Source organism: Caretta caretta, chromosome 6 (assembly GCF_965140235.1).
Source record: "Caretta caretta isolate rCarCar2 chromosome 6, rCarCar1.hap1, whole genome shotgun sequence".
NCBI lineage: Eukaryota > Metazoa > Chordata > Testudines > Cheloniidae > Caretta > Caretta caretta.
In genome coordinates, this window is record NC_134211.1 from 12,036,569 (window position 1) to 12,053,647 (window position 17,079).

General features: G+C 60.0%; 2 protein-coding genes across 5 annotated transcripts; one reads left to right on the plus strand and one right to left on the minus strand.

Annotated features, from left to right (window-relative positions):
- Positions 1 to 2,725: 2,725 nt before the first annotated feature.
- On the plus strand, positions 2,726 to 7,027 carry UBE2L6 (ubiquitin conjugating enzyme E2 L6). The gene is made up of 4 exons (XM_048852305.2): positions 2,726 to 2,875; positions 5,358 to 5,453; positions 5,629 to 5,815; positions 6,152 to 7,027. Exons 1-4 carry the CDS (start codon positions 2,849 to 2,851, stop codon positions 6,304 to 6,306), a joined length of 465 nt encoding a protein of 154 aa, XP_048708262.1. The 5' UTR covers positions 2,726 to 2,848; the 3' UTR covers positions 6,307 to 7,027.
- A 1,383-nt stretch (positions 7,028 to 8,410) lies between these two features.
- Positions 8,411 to 16,946, minus strand: SMTNL1 (smoothelin like 1). 4 transcript variants are annotated; one of them, XR_012668812.1, is made up of 11 exons: positions 15,812 to 16,944; positions 14,986 to 15,090; positions 14,020 to 14,086; positions 12,760 to 13,463; positions 12,254 to 12,410; positions 12,008 to 12,053; positions 11,640 to 11,807; positions 11,115 to 11,217; positions 10,464 to 10,615; positions 9,525 to 9,723; positions 8,411 to 8,564 (listed from the first exon to the last, which is right to left on the minus strand). XR_012668812.1 is itself a non-coding variant. In XM_048852300.2 (10 exons), the coding sequence occupies exons 3-9, from the start codon at positions 13,459 to 13,461 to the stop codon at positions 9,579 to 9,581; spliced, it is 1,473 nt and encodes a 490-aa protein (XP_048708257.2). In that variant the 5' UTR covers positions 13,462 to 13,463; positions 14,986 to 15,090; positions 15,812 to 16,946; the 3' UTR covers positions 8,411 to 8,564. The 4 variants fall into 4 exon arrangements, 1 of the variants encoding a protein (XP_048708257.2); XR_012668810.1 differs by lacking the exon at positions 14,020 to 14,086 and having other exon boundaries at positions 15,812 to 16,943; XR_012668811.1 differs by lacking the exons at positions 14,020 to 14,086; positions 15,812 to 16,944 and adding an exon at positions 15,702 to 15,776.
- Between the last annotated feature and the right edge of the window lie 133 nt (positions 16,947 to 17,079).

Here is a 17,079-nt window from a genome sequence, read left to right on the forward strand (position 1 = left end):
TAATGCACTTAATACACTTAGAGCATTTTGTGTGGGGACACACACAATCGATATATAAAAGCGATTTCTAAAAAATCGACTTCTATAAATTCAACCTAATTTCGTAGTGTAGACATACCCTTCAAGAGCTGTCTAGCAGCCTCTTGTTCATATTCCAACTTATTCATGATGATGACAGCACCTCCTTTGTTAGCCTTTTTGATTATGATGTCAGAGTTGTTCCTGAGACGTTGATGGCGTTCTGTTCAGCACAGCTGCGATTATGGGGCAAGTGATGCTGCTTTTCCACAATTTCAGCCCATGCACGTCGACGGGAGCAATCTATGTAGAAGTCCAGTCTGTTGTTTCGACCTTCGGGAGGAGTCCACGCAGAATCCTTCTTTTTGTAGTGTTGGTAGGAAGGATTCTGTGGGTTAGTATGTGCAAACTAGATACCATTAACTTGGGTTTAAATATAGACTGGGAGTGGCTGGGTCATTACAGTTATTGAATCTATTTCCCTAAGTTAAGTATCCTCGCACCTTCTTGTCAACTGTCTAAATGGGCCATCTTGATTATCACTACAAAAGTCTTTTTCTCCTGCTGATAATAGCTCATCTTAATTAATTAGCCTCTTACAGTTTGTATGGCAACTTCCACCTTCTCTGTATGTATATATATATATATATCTTCTTACTATATGTTCCATGCTATGCATCTGATGAAGTGGGCTGTAGACCACGAAAGCTTACACTCTAATAAATTTGTTAGTCTCTAAGGTGCCACAAGTACTCCTGTTCTTCATACAGATAAACAATAGGCAAGTGAGGACCATAATGACAAAACAATAAAAAAATGAGGATTTCACAACCATAACTATTTGTAAGTGATTTGTTGACAGACAGAATGATATCAAACTAAGTTTTCGTTAACCATCTTAAGATCTGTTTCTTTACCTGGTGATAGTGGGGGCCATTAGGACAGGGTCTCCTTCTTAAAAGCCTGATATTACATTGTTTTAATGTAATTTAGATGAAATGTGAGGATGTGACTTTCTGCTTCTCAGCTAATGGCTGCTGCTTGGATGCTCTTTTAATCTGGTTGCAGACAAAGGCCTTAGGCTTTAGGCCTTACAATATGGCTGCAGACAAAGGCCTTATCCTTACACCACCAACATGTCTTACAATAAACTCCTTCACTTGCTGGCTCCCCAGCTAACCTCTGCTACACAGCCCATTTCTTCTTGGCTTCACTTTCCACCGTTGTACATTATTTCTATTCTGGTAGCTCCTAAAGGCCCCAGTGGGAGCTGCGGAGTCGGTGCTCGGGGGGGGGGGCAGTGTGTGGAGACCCCCTGCCCCTCCCCGGGGCCACAGGGATGTGCCAGTTGCTTCCAGGAACAGCGCAGGGCCAGAGCAGGCAGGGAGCCTGCTTTAGCCCCACTGAGTTGCCAGACCATTAGTGGCCTAAAATCTCCTGGTTTGGCTTCAGTAGCCTCTGGGAGATTGAGCATGATTCCGAGAGACTCCCAGTGAAACTAGGGTGACCAGGTGTCCGGTTTTTGACTAGAACACCCAGTCAAAAAGGGACCCTGGCGGCCCTGGTAAGCACCACCAACCGGGCCGTTAAAAGTCTGGTCGGTGGAGCTGTGGCACTGAGGCAGACTAGTCCCTACCTGTCCTGGCTGGCACCATGCTGTGCCCAGAAGTGGCCAGGAGGTCTGGGTCCTAGGTGCGGGGGTCACGGGGCTCCATCCACTGCCCCTGCCCCAAGCACCAGCTCTGAACTCCCATTGGCCAGGAACCAGCCAATGGGAGCTGGGGAAGACGGTTTCTGTGGGCAAGAGCAGTGCATGGAGCCTCCTGCCCCCTCTCCCCACCTAGGACCCGGCCCTGGTGGCTGCTTCCAGGGCGCATGCAGCACGGTGCCAGGACAGGCAGGCAGCCTGCCTTAGCCCCCCTCCTGCTGCACCATTGACCGAGAGCTGCTCAAGGTAAGCCCGTGCCCCAACCCCCTGCCCCAACTCTGAGCCCTCCCTCAAACCTGGAGCACACTCCTGCACCCCAAACCCCTCATCCCTAGCCCCATCCCAGATCCCGCCTGAATCCTGTATCCCCTCCTGCATCCCAACCCCCTGCCTCAACCTGCAGCCCCCTCCCGCACTCTGAATCCCTCAGCCCCACCCCACAGCCTGGAGCTCCCTCCTGCACCCCAAACCCCTCATCCCTGGCTCCATCCCAGAGCCCACACCCACAGCCTGTATCCCCTCCTGCACCCCAACCCCTGCCTCAACCCCTCCTGCACTCTGAATCCCTAGGCGCCACCCCCCAGCTGGGAGCCCCCTCTTGCACCCCTCATCTCCAGCTCCACCCCAGAGCCCAGACCCCCTCCCGCATCTCAACTCCCTGCCCCAGCCTGGAGCCCCTCCTGCACCCTGAACCCCTCATTTCTGGCCCCACCCCAGAGCCGGCCCCCCCAGCCGGAGCCCTCACCCCCTCCCGCACCCCAACCAGTGAAAGGGAGGGAGGGGAATGTAATGAGCGGAGGGCAGGGAAGGGGCGGGGCTAGAGTGTTCGGTTTCGTGACACTGGAACGTTGGCAGCCCTACGGAGAAGGCCTGGGGGCACTCTAGCCCCCAGCCCCTCTCTATGATCCTTGTGGGGGAGTTCTAGCCCCTCCACACCCTATCTCTGTGATCCCTGAGGAGGCGGGGGAGAGGGAGCGTTCTGGCCCCGCCCCTCGCCCTGGTCGGGGGGCGGGAAGGGGGAGGGCGGTGGTGCGCGGCCGCGGGGGCGGCTCCTCTCTCGCCACCACCCCGCAGAGTCGCTGCTCCGCGCTGAGCCGGCCGGGCTGGGCTCAGGCTGGGAAGATGGCGGCGAGCAGGAGAGTGGGCAAGGTGCGGTGGCCGGGCCGGGTCTCTGGCCCTCGCAGCCCCCCGCGGGCTGATGGCACCGGCCCGGGGGGCGGGGCGGGGAGTGCGGGGGGGCTGAGGATGATGGCGGGACCGGGCCGGGTGAGTTGGGGGGCTGGGGAGAGGCCGGGTGCGGGGTGGTTGTGGGACACAAGGTAAGGCTGCGGTGGGAGCTTTGCATTACTTTCACTTTTGTTTGGGTGCCCTTGGCTAGCCAGGGGGGTGCTGGACCCACCCCAGGTCTCTGTTGTGGCTCCCGGTCCCATTGCGGCTCCAAAGGCCCCTGCAATGAGGTTAACCCCTTCCTGTGTCTCTCCCTCCACCCCCCCATCCCGTCACACCTGCCCCTGCCCTTTGCTTGTCATGTGCCTGGAGCCGGATCAAAGGTGAAGCTGTGACCCCTGTGCAAGGGGGTTGGGCGGTTGTCTCCAGCTCTGATCAGCATCTGGCTGCCCAACCCCATGACCAGACGGGAATAAAACCCAGATTGAAAAAAATGACTCGTAATGTATCAAAATCACGCTGGTGGGGGTGGGGTGGCTGGAGTGACCTACAGAAAAAAGTAGGGCTCTGGACCCCCTTAGGGCGAGGTGATGGGGGCTGACACAGAAGTTCACCCTTTGTGTCCTGGCCAACTTCGGACAAATGCACCATGCTGACCCTGGTGGTGCCAGCTTTATAAAGGATCCAGGCCAGATTGCCATGGAGGGGGAGCTGTGGGGGAGGGGAGGGCGGGGTGGTTCAGGTCGAAGTGGGGATGAAGCAGGAGGAAAGGAGGCATTTAGTTTAAGGAGGCATGTCTAAAAGTAAGTGTCAGGACAAGGCAGGTGCTTTCACTTTCTATGGCTGCTGCCTCGGAAAGTCCCTGGCTGGTTTCTTGGAAACCAAAAGCGCAGGGTGAGGATGAATGGGGAGCCTCAGGGGGTGCAGGCTGAGCTGAGGGAGTGGACTCTCTTCTCTGGAGTGATGTTTCTCAGGGGCATGGGGAGGGTAACCCTAGAGTAGGGTGAGGTGGGGGGACTGGGTAACCCAAGGCTCCCTCCAGTCCCTGGGAGTTGGGATGCCCCACTAGGGGGAGGTGAGCAGCTGGGTTGCTGGCAGCAGGAGGCTCTGTTTGTTTGCCTTTGGGAGCAGGAAGTGAGTTTGACTCCCGCACCCCCCCTCCCCCTTCAATGAGTTTCTGAGAAATGTGCCTGGGCAGAGCTCAGTCCAGCTCTTGGTTGCTGCAGCCCTGGTGTGGGGAGACTATGGGCGAGAGAGGGTGGCTCGCAGCCATCCCAGTTGTGTGGCCTTTACGGGATGGGTGAACACCGCCCCAGGGTGTTTGCATTTGCTCAATGCTCCATACTTCCCAGAGCCGGGGAGTGCCATGGCCGACCACTTTTAAGCAGTGGTCCCATACTAAATCAGTACAGCTGCTGCCGGAGCGTCGCTTTGGCTGCCAGGGTCTCAGCAGTGCTCAGATTTGCCCCGGTTGTCCCTCTGTCCTCACGGGAGAGTGGCCAGGTCACGTTTCAGTGAGTGACGTTGCAACCTGGCACATAGGGTCACAGTACCAGTCGGATTTGGCCCAGCTGCCCTTCCATCCAAAGGCAGTGGTTCCCGTTGGCTGTGGTTCCTGGACAATGGGAGCTGCGGAGTCAGTGCTGGGCACGTGGGCAGCACGGGGAGCTTCCCTGATCACCCCTGTGCCTAGGGGCCACAGGGGCATGCTTCCGGTTGTTGCGCAGAGCCGACCGGACTTCTAAGAGCCTGGCAATCCTCTCCCCTGCAGCGGGGCAAGCTCACGGTTCCAGCCCCGCAGGGGCGTGCTGAGGCTCGGGGCTTCTGGCCTGCAGTGTGGAGACTTGCTGCGGGCCGGAAGTTTCCCACCCCTGAGTTACACCCTGAGCATGTGAGCAGGATCCAGCCTGCCAAGCACCTCTGAGAGAGAATGGTAGATGCCTGACCGCCCAATATCCCATCTCCAGCTGTGGCCATCCCTGATGCTTCAAAGGAGAGAAAAAAACTCTTCCAGAGTATGTTGAGAGATGGGAAATCCCTTCCTTACTCCTGTGGGTGGCTGTGGCTGAAATCCTGAAGCATGAGCATCGGGAACACAAGACATAAACTGGAACTGAGCCCCAGGGCTGCTGAACCCAGTCCTTGCCATCACAAGCAGCCTTGTCATACAAATGCACTTATAAATTTACCCAGTGGAGGGGGTGACAAGTGGGGACTAGACCAGGTTCCTGGTGTGTATGTGTGTCAGGAACTGGAATTCACCCCTCCCTTCCCCTCAAAAAGATCTGAATTGGTGCCACTGGTGGTTTGATTTGTGCTGCTACATGGGGGCAGATGGGGAAGTGGGAGTCTGAGGCCTTTTGGGGTGGCAATTTTAGGGAGCAGAAGGCTGGGCCAATTGGGGGGCAGTTCTGAGGTGGGGGTGGTGTGTGGTCCCTGATGACTCGGCTCTCTCCCACTGCAGGAGCTGGATGACTTGAAGAGGTCTGGGTCCCGTTGCTTGAAGGACATTGAGGTGGACGACACCAATGTTCTCCTGTGGAAAGGGCTCCTAGTGCCGGTGAGTGTGGGGACTGGGAGATTAGAGGGGTGGGGGCGGGGATTCAGCACAGGCTGCTTGCCCCAGAAGGGTCTGTGCTGCCCAAGGCAGATGGGGCAAGCCCCCAGTTCTTCCCAGGGATCAGTGTTTGCTGGCTCTGTAGCTTTCTGCCCTCTCTCTCCTGCCCTATGACCAGGACAATCCTCCGTACAACAAAGGTGCTTTCCGAATCGAGATCAGCTTCCCAGCCGAGTATCCCTTCAAGCCCCCCAAGGTCACCTTCAAAACTAAAATCTACCACCCCAATGTGGACGAGAAGGGGCAGGTCTGCCTGCCCATCATCAGTGCTGAGAACTGGAAACCCGCCACCAAGACGGATCAAGGTACATGCCCCCCTGCCACATGTACATGCCTCCAGGGAGCTAGTGGGGGTGGTGCCCAGAAGTGCTGGGCCTGTGGAGTCTGGGGGGTTACAACAAGGGTGGCAGTGATGTGGCTGTAGGGGTGAGTGAGGATGGCGGGCTGGGGCAGTTTATGTGCCAGGACCAGTGCAGGTGGGTGAGGCTGGTATCCTGTGGGGCAGTTGGTGGTGCAGGCAGCGTGGGTGGGTGAGGCTGCTACTGTATGGGGTGTCTGGGGGGCCGGGGCCAGTGTGTGGGAGCAGGCACACCCTGCCCCACTCCATGCCATGCTCACCCCCTCCCTGCCCCTCTGTGCAGTGATCCAGGCTCTGATTGCGCTGGTGAACGAGCCTGAGCCGGGCCACCCGCTGCGCGCCGACCTGGCCGAGGAGTTCACCCGTGACTACAAGAGGTTCCTGCGCAACGCCGAGGATCACACCCGCAAATTCAGCGAGAAGCGGCCCTGCGAGTGACCCTGCTCCTGCTCTGGCACCCTGCTGCTGACTCCTGGTGGGGAAGACTCGCTGTCCCAGGCAGGGGTGGTGCCTATGCACTTAGTGGGTGAAATCTAGTGGGTGGGTGGGGCCAAAATGGCCTCTCCCACCATTGCATGCTGTCATGGCGATGCACCCCATGGAATTCTGGGGCATGTGCCCCACCTCTGCCCAGACTAAGGGGGGACCCAGCACCTCACGGTAGCACTGTTGTCACTTGTAGGAGCCCTTCAACTGTGAGGGGGCACTGAAGCCCCAGGGGGTTTTGAAGTTGGGTGCGTGGGCTTTCCCCTTCCCTTCATTGATTGACTCCTTTGCTCACCCTGTCTTCACTGGGTGGCCCCCAGGCCTGCCAGGAGTGGCCGGGCCAAAGGCTGCTCCCTGGGCACTGAGCTTTATGCCACGAACCCCACTTCCTTTGTTGATCTTATTTTGGTTTGTCGCCTGGCACTTTAAAACCTCAGCTGCAAAGACTGGAGGGGAGGGTGGGGAGAGCAGCCCCAAATGCCTTCCCCGCACCCAGCCTATGCAGACAGGGAGCGATGGGGGGGGGGGGAGGAATTCCCCCCAGGAGCCCTGCAGCTAGGCAGGTGACTGGGGCTGCGTGGGGGGGGGGGGGGGGGGTGTCAGGCTGGAGGGTGATTCTGGGTTGGAATAGTGTGATGAGAAATGTTTTTTTAAAATAGACCCTTTGTTGGTGGGGGGTTGTGTGTGTGAAATAACTTCCTTTTTCTGGTCAATAAAAATGGACCGTGATCCCTCCACTCCCATGTGCAGATCCCCCCCTTGGATGATTTCCCAGGCAGCTGCCTTTCCCGCCCCAACCTGGTGTGGGGCCAATCTCTGGGGACCTTGGACTATCTCTAGACTCTTCCTCTTTCCTGCTGTTCCTGCCCCAGCCACTTCCACCCTCCCCCTTTGAGGTGGGATTGGAGCAGATGCCCTGAGGATGAATCATTCTGATCTCCGCTCCGCACTGGAGGGGAAGGGCTTTGAGTCCTGTCCCAGCTCCCTGGGCCAGCATGTTCCCATGGAGCTGGGTGCTGTTCCTAGTCAGCTTTCCCCAGCCCGTCCCTCTCCAGTTACCATGAGCTGGCTTGAGGTTCAGACCATGGAGTTGCCCAGCTGAGAGCTGCCAATGCCATGTGTGTGATCCTATAGGGCCGCTCCAGACAGCACACGGAGGGGGTTGCATTCCCAGGGGACATAAAACTGAGGTCTTTGGCTGCTTGTGCCCATTAAAAATCCCACAGGCGGGTGATCACACCCTACCCCTCTCTCTCCTCCCTTGGTACGGTCCACTCCTCCACTTTGTCCTAAATGCAGGTCACCTCAGCACCCTGACCTGCACCTCCAGAGGCCAGGGCCATCTCTGATGTCCCTTGAGCAGCTGCTGCCTTGTGCCCTGGAGCTGGGAGAAGTGGCTGCTGTTGGTGCTGTCATCAGTCTGGACCATCCACAACCTAGCACTAACAAGACTCTGTCACCAGAGGGCAGCACAGAGCTATGGGGCCTGTAGTTATGGGCTGGAAGGGAGCAGGGGTCTGTGCACAAGCATGAGACTTCCAGGCCCTCTGCTGAGCACCTGCTGTGGGATTTGGCAGAGCTGAGCCAAGGCCCAGAGCAGAAGCCTGCACTTGGACAAGGCCCTTCAGAGCTTGGAAGATCATTGGTACCCAGCTGGGTGTCACACTGGCACCAGCAGGAAGGCAGCCCTGGTTCACTGTCACTTGGAGCCAGGCAGCTCCTGTGGGGGTAGCCCTATGTGTGGGGCGCTTGGTTCTAATGGACCCTGGGAGTGCCAGGAGAACTAGCCCTACTGTGGTCAGCCAAAGACACATTCCAGACACCTGCTGCCAGCTGGGATCCATGAGGGGCGCTGGCCCCAGCCCTATGGTGAAATGTGCTCATCTGGCGTTGGCAGGGGGCAGAGGTTACTTCCTGTTGCTGATGGGCATCGCTCCTGACTGGGCTGCAGCCCCAGCCACAGCTGTCGCGCCCTGGCCAAGGAATGTGGCCCACGCTGATGGAGCCCTTGACCTTCCCGAGCGAACCACAAGAAACTGCCCGGGTCTGCCTGAGCTTGGAGCAGTTCTGCTTTACTGGATCTGCCAGGGTCTCTCGTGCACGCTTGAGCCGGGGGCTCCTGCAGCACTGGGAAGGGGGCAGGCAGGAGATGGCTGTGGAGGGTTACCAGTGGAAGAGATGCCACATTTGAGGAGAGCTCCAGGACAGACCTGTTGGGAGAGTGGGAGCAGGTATTGTGGCGGTCGAATGCCCGAGGAGATTGCCTGACGGGGGCCTTGTTTCAGGAACTCTGCCTTGGAGGGGTCCCTACCAGCTACCACACACCCCAGTGAGGCGTTGGTGGCACTTGTTGGAAGCTCACTCTCTCTCCCACCAGCTGGGGCATCCTCAGCCAAGGACTCCAGGGGCTGGGAGAGGGGGCAGGGGCCAGGCCCGGGTATCCTGCCCGTAGCAGGTCTGCCGAGCAGTGGGCTCCACTGCTGATCATTGCACACAAGGCTGAACCAGGCTTTGGGGGGGCTCTGTTGAAAAGAGGCCACTAGAAAGAATCTGTTGTAACCACCCCATGCCCCTTTCCCTACCTTGGGCACGGGAGAGAAGATGCCCCTGGAGCTGCCCTGCCCTGCTGGACCCTCTTCTCTCTCCCTCCCCTCCCCCCCCCTCCGCCTCATGGAGGGGACCACCACAGGGGCAGTGCTGAGCCCCCTGCACTTCTTATTCAGGAGGTTGGGGGAGGGAGAGGATAGCTCCTCCCCATCATGCTCTGGGGTGGGGGGGGCAAGGTCTTTCTCCAGAGCAGGAAACCCCCTCCCCACCCATGCCCACTTCTGCCCTGCCCCCATGGAGCGTTCAGACATAGGCTCCAAGCTCAGCCAGGGGCTGGGCTAGGCCGACTGGAGCGGGGGTGGAGGTGCCCCATCCTGCATGGGCCTGCAGGAAGAACACACACACCCCATAGTGGTGTCCTGGTGGGGTTGGACTGCTGGGGTGGACGCAGCACCCCACCCCCCCATACCTAGCCTGATTTGCCCCTCTGAGGGGAGGTGATGTCCAGGCACCGGGGAGCCCCTCGCTCCCATGTGGGCAGTGAGAGGGAGGGTAGCACCCCCTGCAGTTCCTCACCCATGCCCCCCTGTGCCAGGCTGAATGTCTGGGCAGCCCCTCCTCACCCATGCCACCGGGCGCTATCTTTGTTTCCCCAGCCGGCTGCTTTCCCCCTCCACCTATTTCTTCTTGGTCTTCACCAGCCCCTTGTCCACAAGGCTGCGGTACAACTCCTGGATGTAGGTGTAGACACACTTGGAATCCGGGAAGCTCATGCGCACCATGTCCTCCACCTCCAGCAGTGGGGCGCAGTCAGCATGCTGCCTGTGGGGCAAGAGGCAAGGGGTCAGCACAGCAGTGCTGCCCTCGGCCACTCGGCTCGGCGCCCTTGGTTTGCTCTGTGTGTCCCCTGGGCATGGCTGTCCCACTGACCTCTCTGGCCAAAGACCCCATACCCTGAGCCATGGCCCCTCTGCAAACCAGGCAGTGTTTGATGCCAGTGGGCAAAGAGGAAGTGGCCCGGGATGTGCCTGTTGTGACAGGGGATGGGAAGGGACCGCGGAGCTGGTGCCCTAGGGAAGGGCTCAGTGTCCAGTCCAGGCTGGAGGGTGCATCCCTGGAGCTGCTTCCAGCCCCGTCCCAGCAGGGTCGTGCCCTGCCCTGATTGCATTTGGCTGGGGCCACACTGTCAGGGTCATTGTGCTCTGGCCTCAGGGAGTTGGTTAGGGGAGAGGGCAGAGCTACGAGGAGCCACAGGGTGGCCAAGCTGCAGAGGGAGTACCGCTAATTAGCTAACAGCCTCAATTATTGGATGCAGTACCCGGCAGGGCCTCCTACACCAGCTGACATAGGGTGGGGTGCTACACCCAACGCCCGCTGCTGGGGAGGGTGGGGCTGGGCAGTGCAGGCTCCTCCCCATCTCTGGTGTCACAGCACCCCTACTGGGCAACTGCAGATTCCTACTCTGCCTCCAAGCCCCATGTCAGATGGGTGGCAGAGGCCCTTCCCTGGGTGGGGCTGGCTACCCTGGCCATGGGGGGGGGTGAGGTGTAGGGTGCACTCACTCAGCAGTGGCAAAAGCCAGAGCAAAGTTCTCCCTGCGGTTGGCTGGGTCGAGGGCTGTGTAGTCGAAGGCATCAGGGAAGAACTTGTGGATGAGGGCACAGAAGGCCAAGCCACTACTCCAGCTGGAGGAGAAGTTCTGGATGTCCACATGCTGGCAGCCGGGCAGTAGAGTAGGGACACAGAGAGGGAGAGCCAGTCAGCCCCACTAGCACTGGGTGGGCTTCCCACCTAGTCTCTTTGCGGACACTGCAGGGTCTGGGGGTGCCCGATCCTGTGGGCTGCCCACCCCTCCCATGCACTAGGAAGAGAGGCTGGGGCAGAAAGCTGGCAGCTATGTTCTCTGGCCATCTCCACAGTGGATGGGTGGCAGCGCTGTGTCCAGCGTGGCAGAGGCCTGCCTGGTGCAGCGGCCTGCCTGGTGCAGCAGGCGGTCTCCTGCTTTTCCTCCTCTCCATGTTGTAGTCAGCACTGGTGACCCAGGGCCTTGGGGCAGAGCTGCTTACCTGGGGATGCTGTACCCCTTGGGCCAGCCACCTACCCCAATGCTTCCCAGGGGCTATCCCAGCTGCCTTCCCTTGCCATCTTTCCCGCCGGGGCCAGGTCTAGTCACGCCCATGAAGGCACCTACCTCACCCTTGCCAGCCTCTCACCTCATAGCCACGCGTCTTGGCACGACACCACTCCAGCAGCATGTTCTTGATGGCATTGGCACCTCCAGTCTTCTTGATGTTGGGGGCAGGGCCGCTGGCTGCCCTGCAGGGGGGATGGAGGGGCCAGTGTCACAGAGAGAAGGGACAATGTGCATTCTGCTGCAGAGCCCCAGAGCTAGGGCAGTGACTGGCCAGGTCCCCTCCCTCCCGCATCCCTCGGCCGTTCCTCCCTGTCCCACCAGCCCCTGAGCCTGCGTGGGTCAGGAGCTGAAGGGGTTAACCCCCATGGTACCCTTGGTGCCACAAGAGCTGCCCCGAGCACTTTGCCCCTAATGTCCAGTGGCAGTGAGTTCCACAGGTGACTAGGTGCCCCTCCCTACACCCTCTCTTGGCGTGTTTCTCTTTAATGGCACTGGGCACTCTCCATTGGTTGACCGACCAGGGCCTTTCCTCCAAGCTCCGCCCTCTCGTGTGTAGGCCAGCTCATTCGTAGTCCCTGGGGGAGGTTAATATGGGATTGCGCACCCCCCAAATTTTTCCACAAGGGCCTTGCGGGACTGGGCCCTGGGTGCCAGGCGGGGTCGGGTCAGCTCCCTCCGATCCAGCGCTGGTCTCTTTGGCTTCTCCTTGGGGGGCGCAGCTCCTTCAGGTGCAGGGCTCTGCGCACTGTCCTGGTGGGCTGTCCCTCCAGTGCTGCGAAGAGGTGGGAAGCGGATCAGAGAATGGGCCAGGAAGAGAGGGGGTGGTGTGTTGTGGTGGGCGGGGGAGGGGGGAGGCAGGCTCTCCTCATCCTTGGCTGTATGCCTCCACCTCCCTGCCTGGCACTAGGGGGCACTGTGCTGGGGGTAGGAGTCCCTTATCCCGATATTGGGGACCCCTGCGGGTGTTCTCACCTGGCGCTGCCACCTGGAGTGGCTTCTCGGCCTTGGGAGGTGCCTCCTGAAAGGAATTTACGAAGTTTTGATGTTAAAAACAGTCACCACAAGCTCAACTGGGTATCTGAGATTGGGGGGCTGTGCTGGGGGGGGTGACCCTGTGTGAGTGGGAGGAGGGACTGGGGGCTGTGCGGGGCATGGTGAGGGGGTGTCCTCTCCCTGTATTCTTCCCCCACCCTCATTCCCCGATTCAATTGGCCTTACCCGGCTGGGGGGCCCCAGTCTCCTTCCCAAAGGCAGCGTCCCCTGTGGGGCTGGCCAGCCCCTCGTCGGGGGAGCTGGGTGCAGGCTCACCCCACGCCTTCTCCTCGCCCCCCATCTCTGGGGACAACGACTCCTCTGAGGTGCTCCCACCATGCCCCTGGGAGGGAACAAAGCCCTTTAACAGGCCCCTGCCTCCCAAATCCCAGACCCCTGCTGCTGGCCCCAGCTCCTGTCCTCCCCCGCATGGCCTCCCTGCCCCCCCCCCCCCAGGTGAGATTTGAACCCACCTCCCCTGGGGGTTACCACTGGGGCTGAGTCCCGCAGCCCATCCCGAGCCCTGGGCCGCTCCCTGCAATGGCCTGGGCATGCTTGTGCCCCCACAGCATCAGGGAGGGCACATGGGCACCCGCAGCACCTTCTGGGCAAGCTGGCCCTGTGGGGAGGTGTGTGTGTGGGGGTTTCCCTCCTCCCTCCCATTACCCCATCTGACCCAGGGGGACACTCACCTCTCTGGCCATGGCACTGCTGGCCTCCTCGGCTTCAGTCCCTTGCGTCTCTGGCTCGGCCCCTCCAGCCCCATCCTGCGGCTCAGGCCCAGACCCACCTACTGCCTCCCTTTCCTCTGCCCCAGCCCCCTGCCCTCTGTCTTCCCTCTCCTGTGCTCCAGCCCCAGAATCCCCTGCTCCCCCTGTCTCACCGCCCCCCTTAGCATCACTCCCAGAATCCCCTGCTCCCCCTGTCTCACCGCCCCCCTTAGCATCGCTCCCAGAATCCCCTGCTCCCCCAGCCTCACCGCCCCCCTTAGCATCACTCCCAGAATCCCCTGCTGCCCCGGCCTCACCATCCCCCTTGGCATCACTCCCAGCATCCCCTGCTCCCCCGGCCTCATTTCCCTCCTTAGCATCTCTCCCAGAATCCCCTGCTCCCCCTGTCTCACCACCCTCCTTAGCATCGCTCCCAGAATCCCCTGCTCCCCCGGCCTCACCGCCCTCCTTAGCATCTCTCCCAGAATCCCCTGCTCCCCCAGCCTCACCACCCTCCTTAGCATCGCTCCCAGCATCACCAGCTCTCCCCTTCTCCCCCAGCCCATCCCCACCCCGAGCCACCTCCTTGGCTCCAGTCCCAGCCACCCCTTCAGTCTCCTTAGCCGTGGCCCCGGGGACCTCTGCTGCTGGCTTGGGGCGAGGGGTGCCTTCCTGTGCCTCCATCTCTGGAAGGAGACAAGAGGCATGTAGGTCAGATGGGGGCAGCAGAGACCTGGATAGGGGCTGCGAGAGACCCCCTGACTGGTCTGCCTAGGAACCGACCTACCAGATCCCCCCCAGCGCTCTGTCTACCCCCACCCCTGAGCCCCATCATTGCCAAGTTTGGGGGGGGGGGGGAGAGGGCAGGAGGCATCGGCTCACCCTCTGCTGGCCATACCATGGCATTGTGGGGCCTGCAATAGGGAGCTTACATCAGCTCCAATGCAGTTCTTTTTCTCAGGGGTGGGGGGAAGGGAATGCAGCCTGGGGGAGAGACTGAGCGGGGGAGGGAGAATGGGGGGTACACAGACACCCTGGTGTTGGGGAGAGATTGGGGAAACCTGGGAGGAGAGGAAATGGGGGCACACACAGCCCCCAGTGTGGGGGAGCTGCAGGGTGTCCCTGCAATGGAGGGTTGCACCCAGGGACCTTGTGGAGGGGTATGGAGGGGTGCCGGGAGCCCCTGGTTCATGCAATGAACACCAGCGAGGTATGACTATGCAGTAATACTGTAGAACCTACCTAAACCTGAGAGAGCTGGGGAGGCAGCCAAGGAGAGAGCCCTTTTGGGCTGGCTGCGCTGTCAACTCTTTCAAGTGGAACAGGAGGCCAGGCTGAATGCTGGCCCTTTAAAGCAAGATGCCCCACCCCCCATCCCCTCCTAAACAATCTCCAGGGGCTGGAACAGGCCTCTGACTCAGGCCCCAAACCTGCAGTGGGGGGAGGGCACCTTGGAGATGGGGCAGGTGACCCCCCTCCTCAGCAGCTAAATATACCCCTGACATTTACCGCTCTGCCAGACCCAGAGAATGGGGGATTTGCCAACCACGGCTCTGCCACCCTCCTCATGGTAAACTGCCTGCAGCCATGGGCTTCCACCCCAGCTCTGCCAGGGCCTCTCTATCCAGCCCCATTGCCCCCTGCTACCCCGCCCTGGGCTCCTCCCGTTCTGCCAGTGCCCCCCAATCCCACCCAAATGCTCCCTGCTACCCAGTTCCCCCAGTTCTTCCGGTGCTCCTCTATCCTGACCCACCTCTGTCTGCTACTCAGCCCCAGTTTCCCCCCAGTTCTTCCAGTGCCCCTCAGTCCCACCCCCTTGCCCCCTGCTAGTCCAGCCCAGGGCTCCCCCCTGCTCTGCCAGTGCCCCTCAATCCCAACCTGCAGCCCCTGTTATTCCAGACCTGGGCTCCCATGAGCTGCCTTTAATTCAGATGGTCTCTCCCAGTGCCTGAGAGAGGAAAGGGGGTTGGGGTGATTCCAGGGGCTCCCCCAGTGCCTGAGAGAAGAAAGGGGGTTGGGGTGATTCTGGGGGATCCTGAGCCGGGGCAATGGGCAGTGGACCCTCTCTGCACCCTGAGTACCATAAGCCAGGGTAGGTGGTGTCTCCAGCCCGACCCAGCTCCCCCTACCAGAGGGGTTCATTCAATGCCCCCCTCCCCCCCTCTGGGCCCTCCCTGGTATAGGGGTGCTGGCTAGGGCTGCACCCACCTGCTGGCTGCTCCTTGGGGCGGGCTGGTTCTGGGCTCAGTCCCCGTCTGTCCCGCTCTTTGTGTCACCGCCCTTGGCACAGCCCCTCTCCCAGGGCAGCACAGCCTATTTTTACCAGGAGAGGAACAGATGTTACTTTCATTTATACTCCTCCAAAATGCCAGCTCCCCTGGTCCTCCGGGGGGGGGGGGGGAGGGTCCACTCTCCCAGGGTCACATTGGTGAGACCCCCTGGGATGAGCCTGAGGGGCTAAGGGGGGACCTCACCAGGCAGAAAGTGCAGCCACTAACCCTGGCAGGGGACTCTTGTGCTGAGAGGTCTCAAATGGGGAGTGAATCAAAAGGACAAACAGCCACAGGGGATCCCACCCTGACAGCTCCTGGAGCCTCTCCCTCCTCCAACCCAGGGTACTGCCCCTGCTCCAGGGGGCACCAGCCATTCAGCTTCGCACCCCAGGGCTGGAGCTAACAGAGCCATGGGGGAGTGCAAGGGGGACCACAGGGCATCTCCTCCTCTCTGCACTGCTGGGGACACTCAAACACTGGGCAGGGTCCCCCTCCTGAGCCTGTGAGATGCAGGCACTTGGCTGCTGGAGCATCAGGGATTTGGGGGTCACTCCCCACTGCACAGGCAGCCAATCAGGAAGGAGAATGCCCCACCTCCCAATCCTCATGAATGTCTCTGTGGAGCATCTAGGCCACTCTATGTAATACAACCTGTCTCAGTCCCCAGGGCAGCTCTGGGGCCTGGCATGCCAACCCAGCCAGCTAGGCAGTCACATGGGCACCATCTATGGGGCAGAAGGAAAAGACAGGGTAGGTCTCACCTAATCCAGGCCCTGGGTGGCTCTCCTGCAGCTGTTCCTTGCCTCCCCTGGCATCTCAGGCTCAACTGTGCTGCTGCCTCCCTTCTAAAGGCAAAAGCTACGTGCTCTAGCGGGTAGAGCCAGGAACTGGGAGTCAGGAGAGCTGGGTTCTGTCCTGATTCTGAGCTTGGGCAAGTCCCTGCCTCGTTTTGTGCCTCAATTTCCCCATGTATAATATGGTGGTGGGGTGTGACAAACTGGGCACACACACTGCCTAGGACGAGCTGCCTGACTCTGTTTAGCAGGAGGCTCAGACCGTCACTGGCTCAGAGGCAGACGCCCCTTTCCATGTAAAATCGGCAGCAGCAGAGACAGGCACTGCCACAGGGACACTGAGCCCAGGGCGTTCGTAAGTGGCGGGCAGGTGGTAAGACTGGCAGCCAGGGGAGGGCACGTTTTTGTGATGTGTTTGGGGAGCGATCGGGCAGGGCCCGCTCCAGCCCCACTGGCTGTAGGGTCAGTCCCAGGTCCCACACTGTGGTGCTGCCACTTCTCCCAAGGGCTTATGGCGGGAGGTGCTGCCTGGGGTCAAATGGAGAGAGTGGTTGGCGGAGCCAGGCTGTGCCTGGGTTCTGGCAACTCTGCTCCTGTCCTGTTCCTGCTCCAGGTACAGGGGACTCTGGAGGCATACTGCAAATAACAGCACAGCCCCACTGTCTGCTGGCCCCCACTGTGATCATCCCCCACCCCTGGAACCTCCACAGCCCTTGTCACCCCACCGCCTGACAGACCCCACCCCGTGTCTCCCACAGCCCTTGTTACCTGACAGGCCCCACTGCGATCACCCCAACCCCACACTCTCCCAGCTGCTCTCATCCCTGCTGTCCCCGAAGCCCTGCGGGATCCCAACCTGAGGCAGGTGACCCAGGGGCCTCTCTCCCTCCCCTGAACCCTCTGGGTCTGAGCCCCTACACCCCCTCCTCCCGCCGTGGTGGGACACTGACCCTCCGACTACTCTAAGGTCATTAGACCTCCTAGCCTGTCTAGCAACAGCTAGATCTCTATGGTAACATGGCTGCGTCCATCATTTCGTTTCCCATCGGGTATATTCTAGCCTAGGTCCTTCCCCAGCTCTGTGCTCTAATTGGATTCCCCGCCTTCCTCTGGAATCAGCGCCTCTCCGCTCTAGCTCCAGTCCCTTCTCATCTCTATGGTTTGGAACTGGCCCCCCTAGTCTCCTGCCTATTTCCTCCTCCTCTCTTGCAGGTAACTCTGTAGTAGCTGAGTCC

Coding starts and splice junctions, on each gene's coding strand:
- SMTNL1 (XM_048852300.2), bottom strand. CDS start 13,461: ATGGAGGCACAGGAAGGCACCCCTCGCCCCAAGCCAGCAGCAGAGGTC. Junction 12,054..12,253: donor GACTGGGGCCCCCCAGCCGG/GTAAGGCCAATT, acceptor AATTCCTTTCAG/GAGGCACCTCCCAAGGCCGA. Junction 11,218..11,639: donor CTTGTGGAAAAATTTGGGGG/GTGCGCAATCCC, acceptor TCCCCCCTGCAG/GGCAGCCAGCGGCCCTGCCC.
- UBE2L6 (XM_048852305.2), top strand. CDS start 2,849: ATGGCGGCGAGCAGGAGAGTGGGCAAG. Junction 2,876..5,357: donor CGAGCAGGAGAGTGGGCAAG/GTGCGGTGGCCG, acceptor CTCCCACTGCAG/GAGCTGGATGACTTGAAGAG. Junction 5,816..6,151: donor CGCCACCAAGACGGATCAAG/GTACATGCCCCC, acceptor CCCTCTGTGCAG/TGATCCAGGCTCTGATTGCG.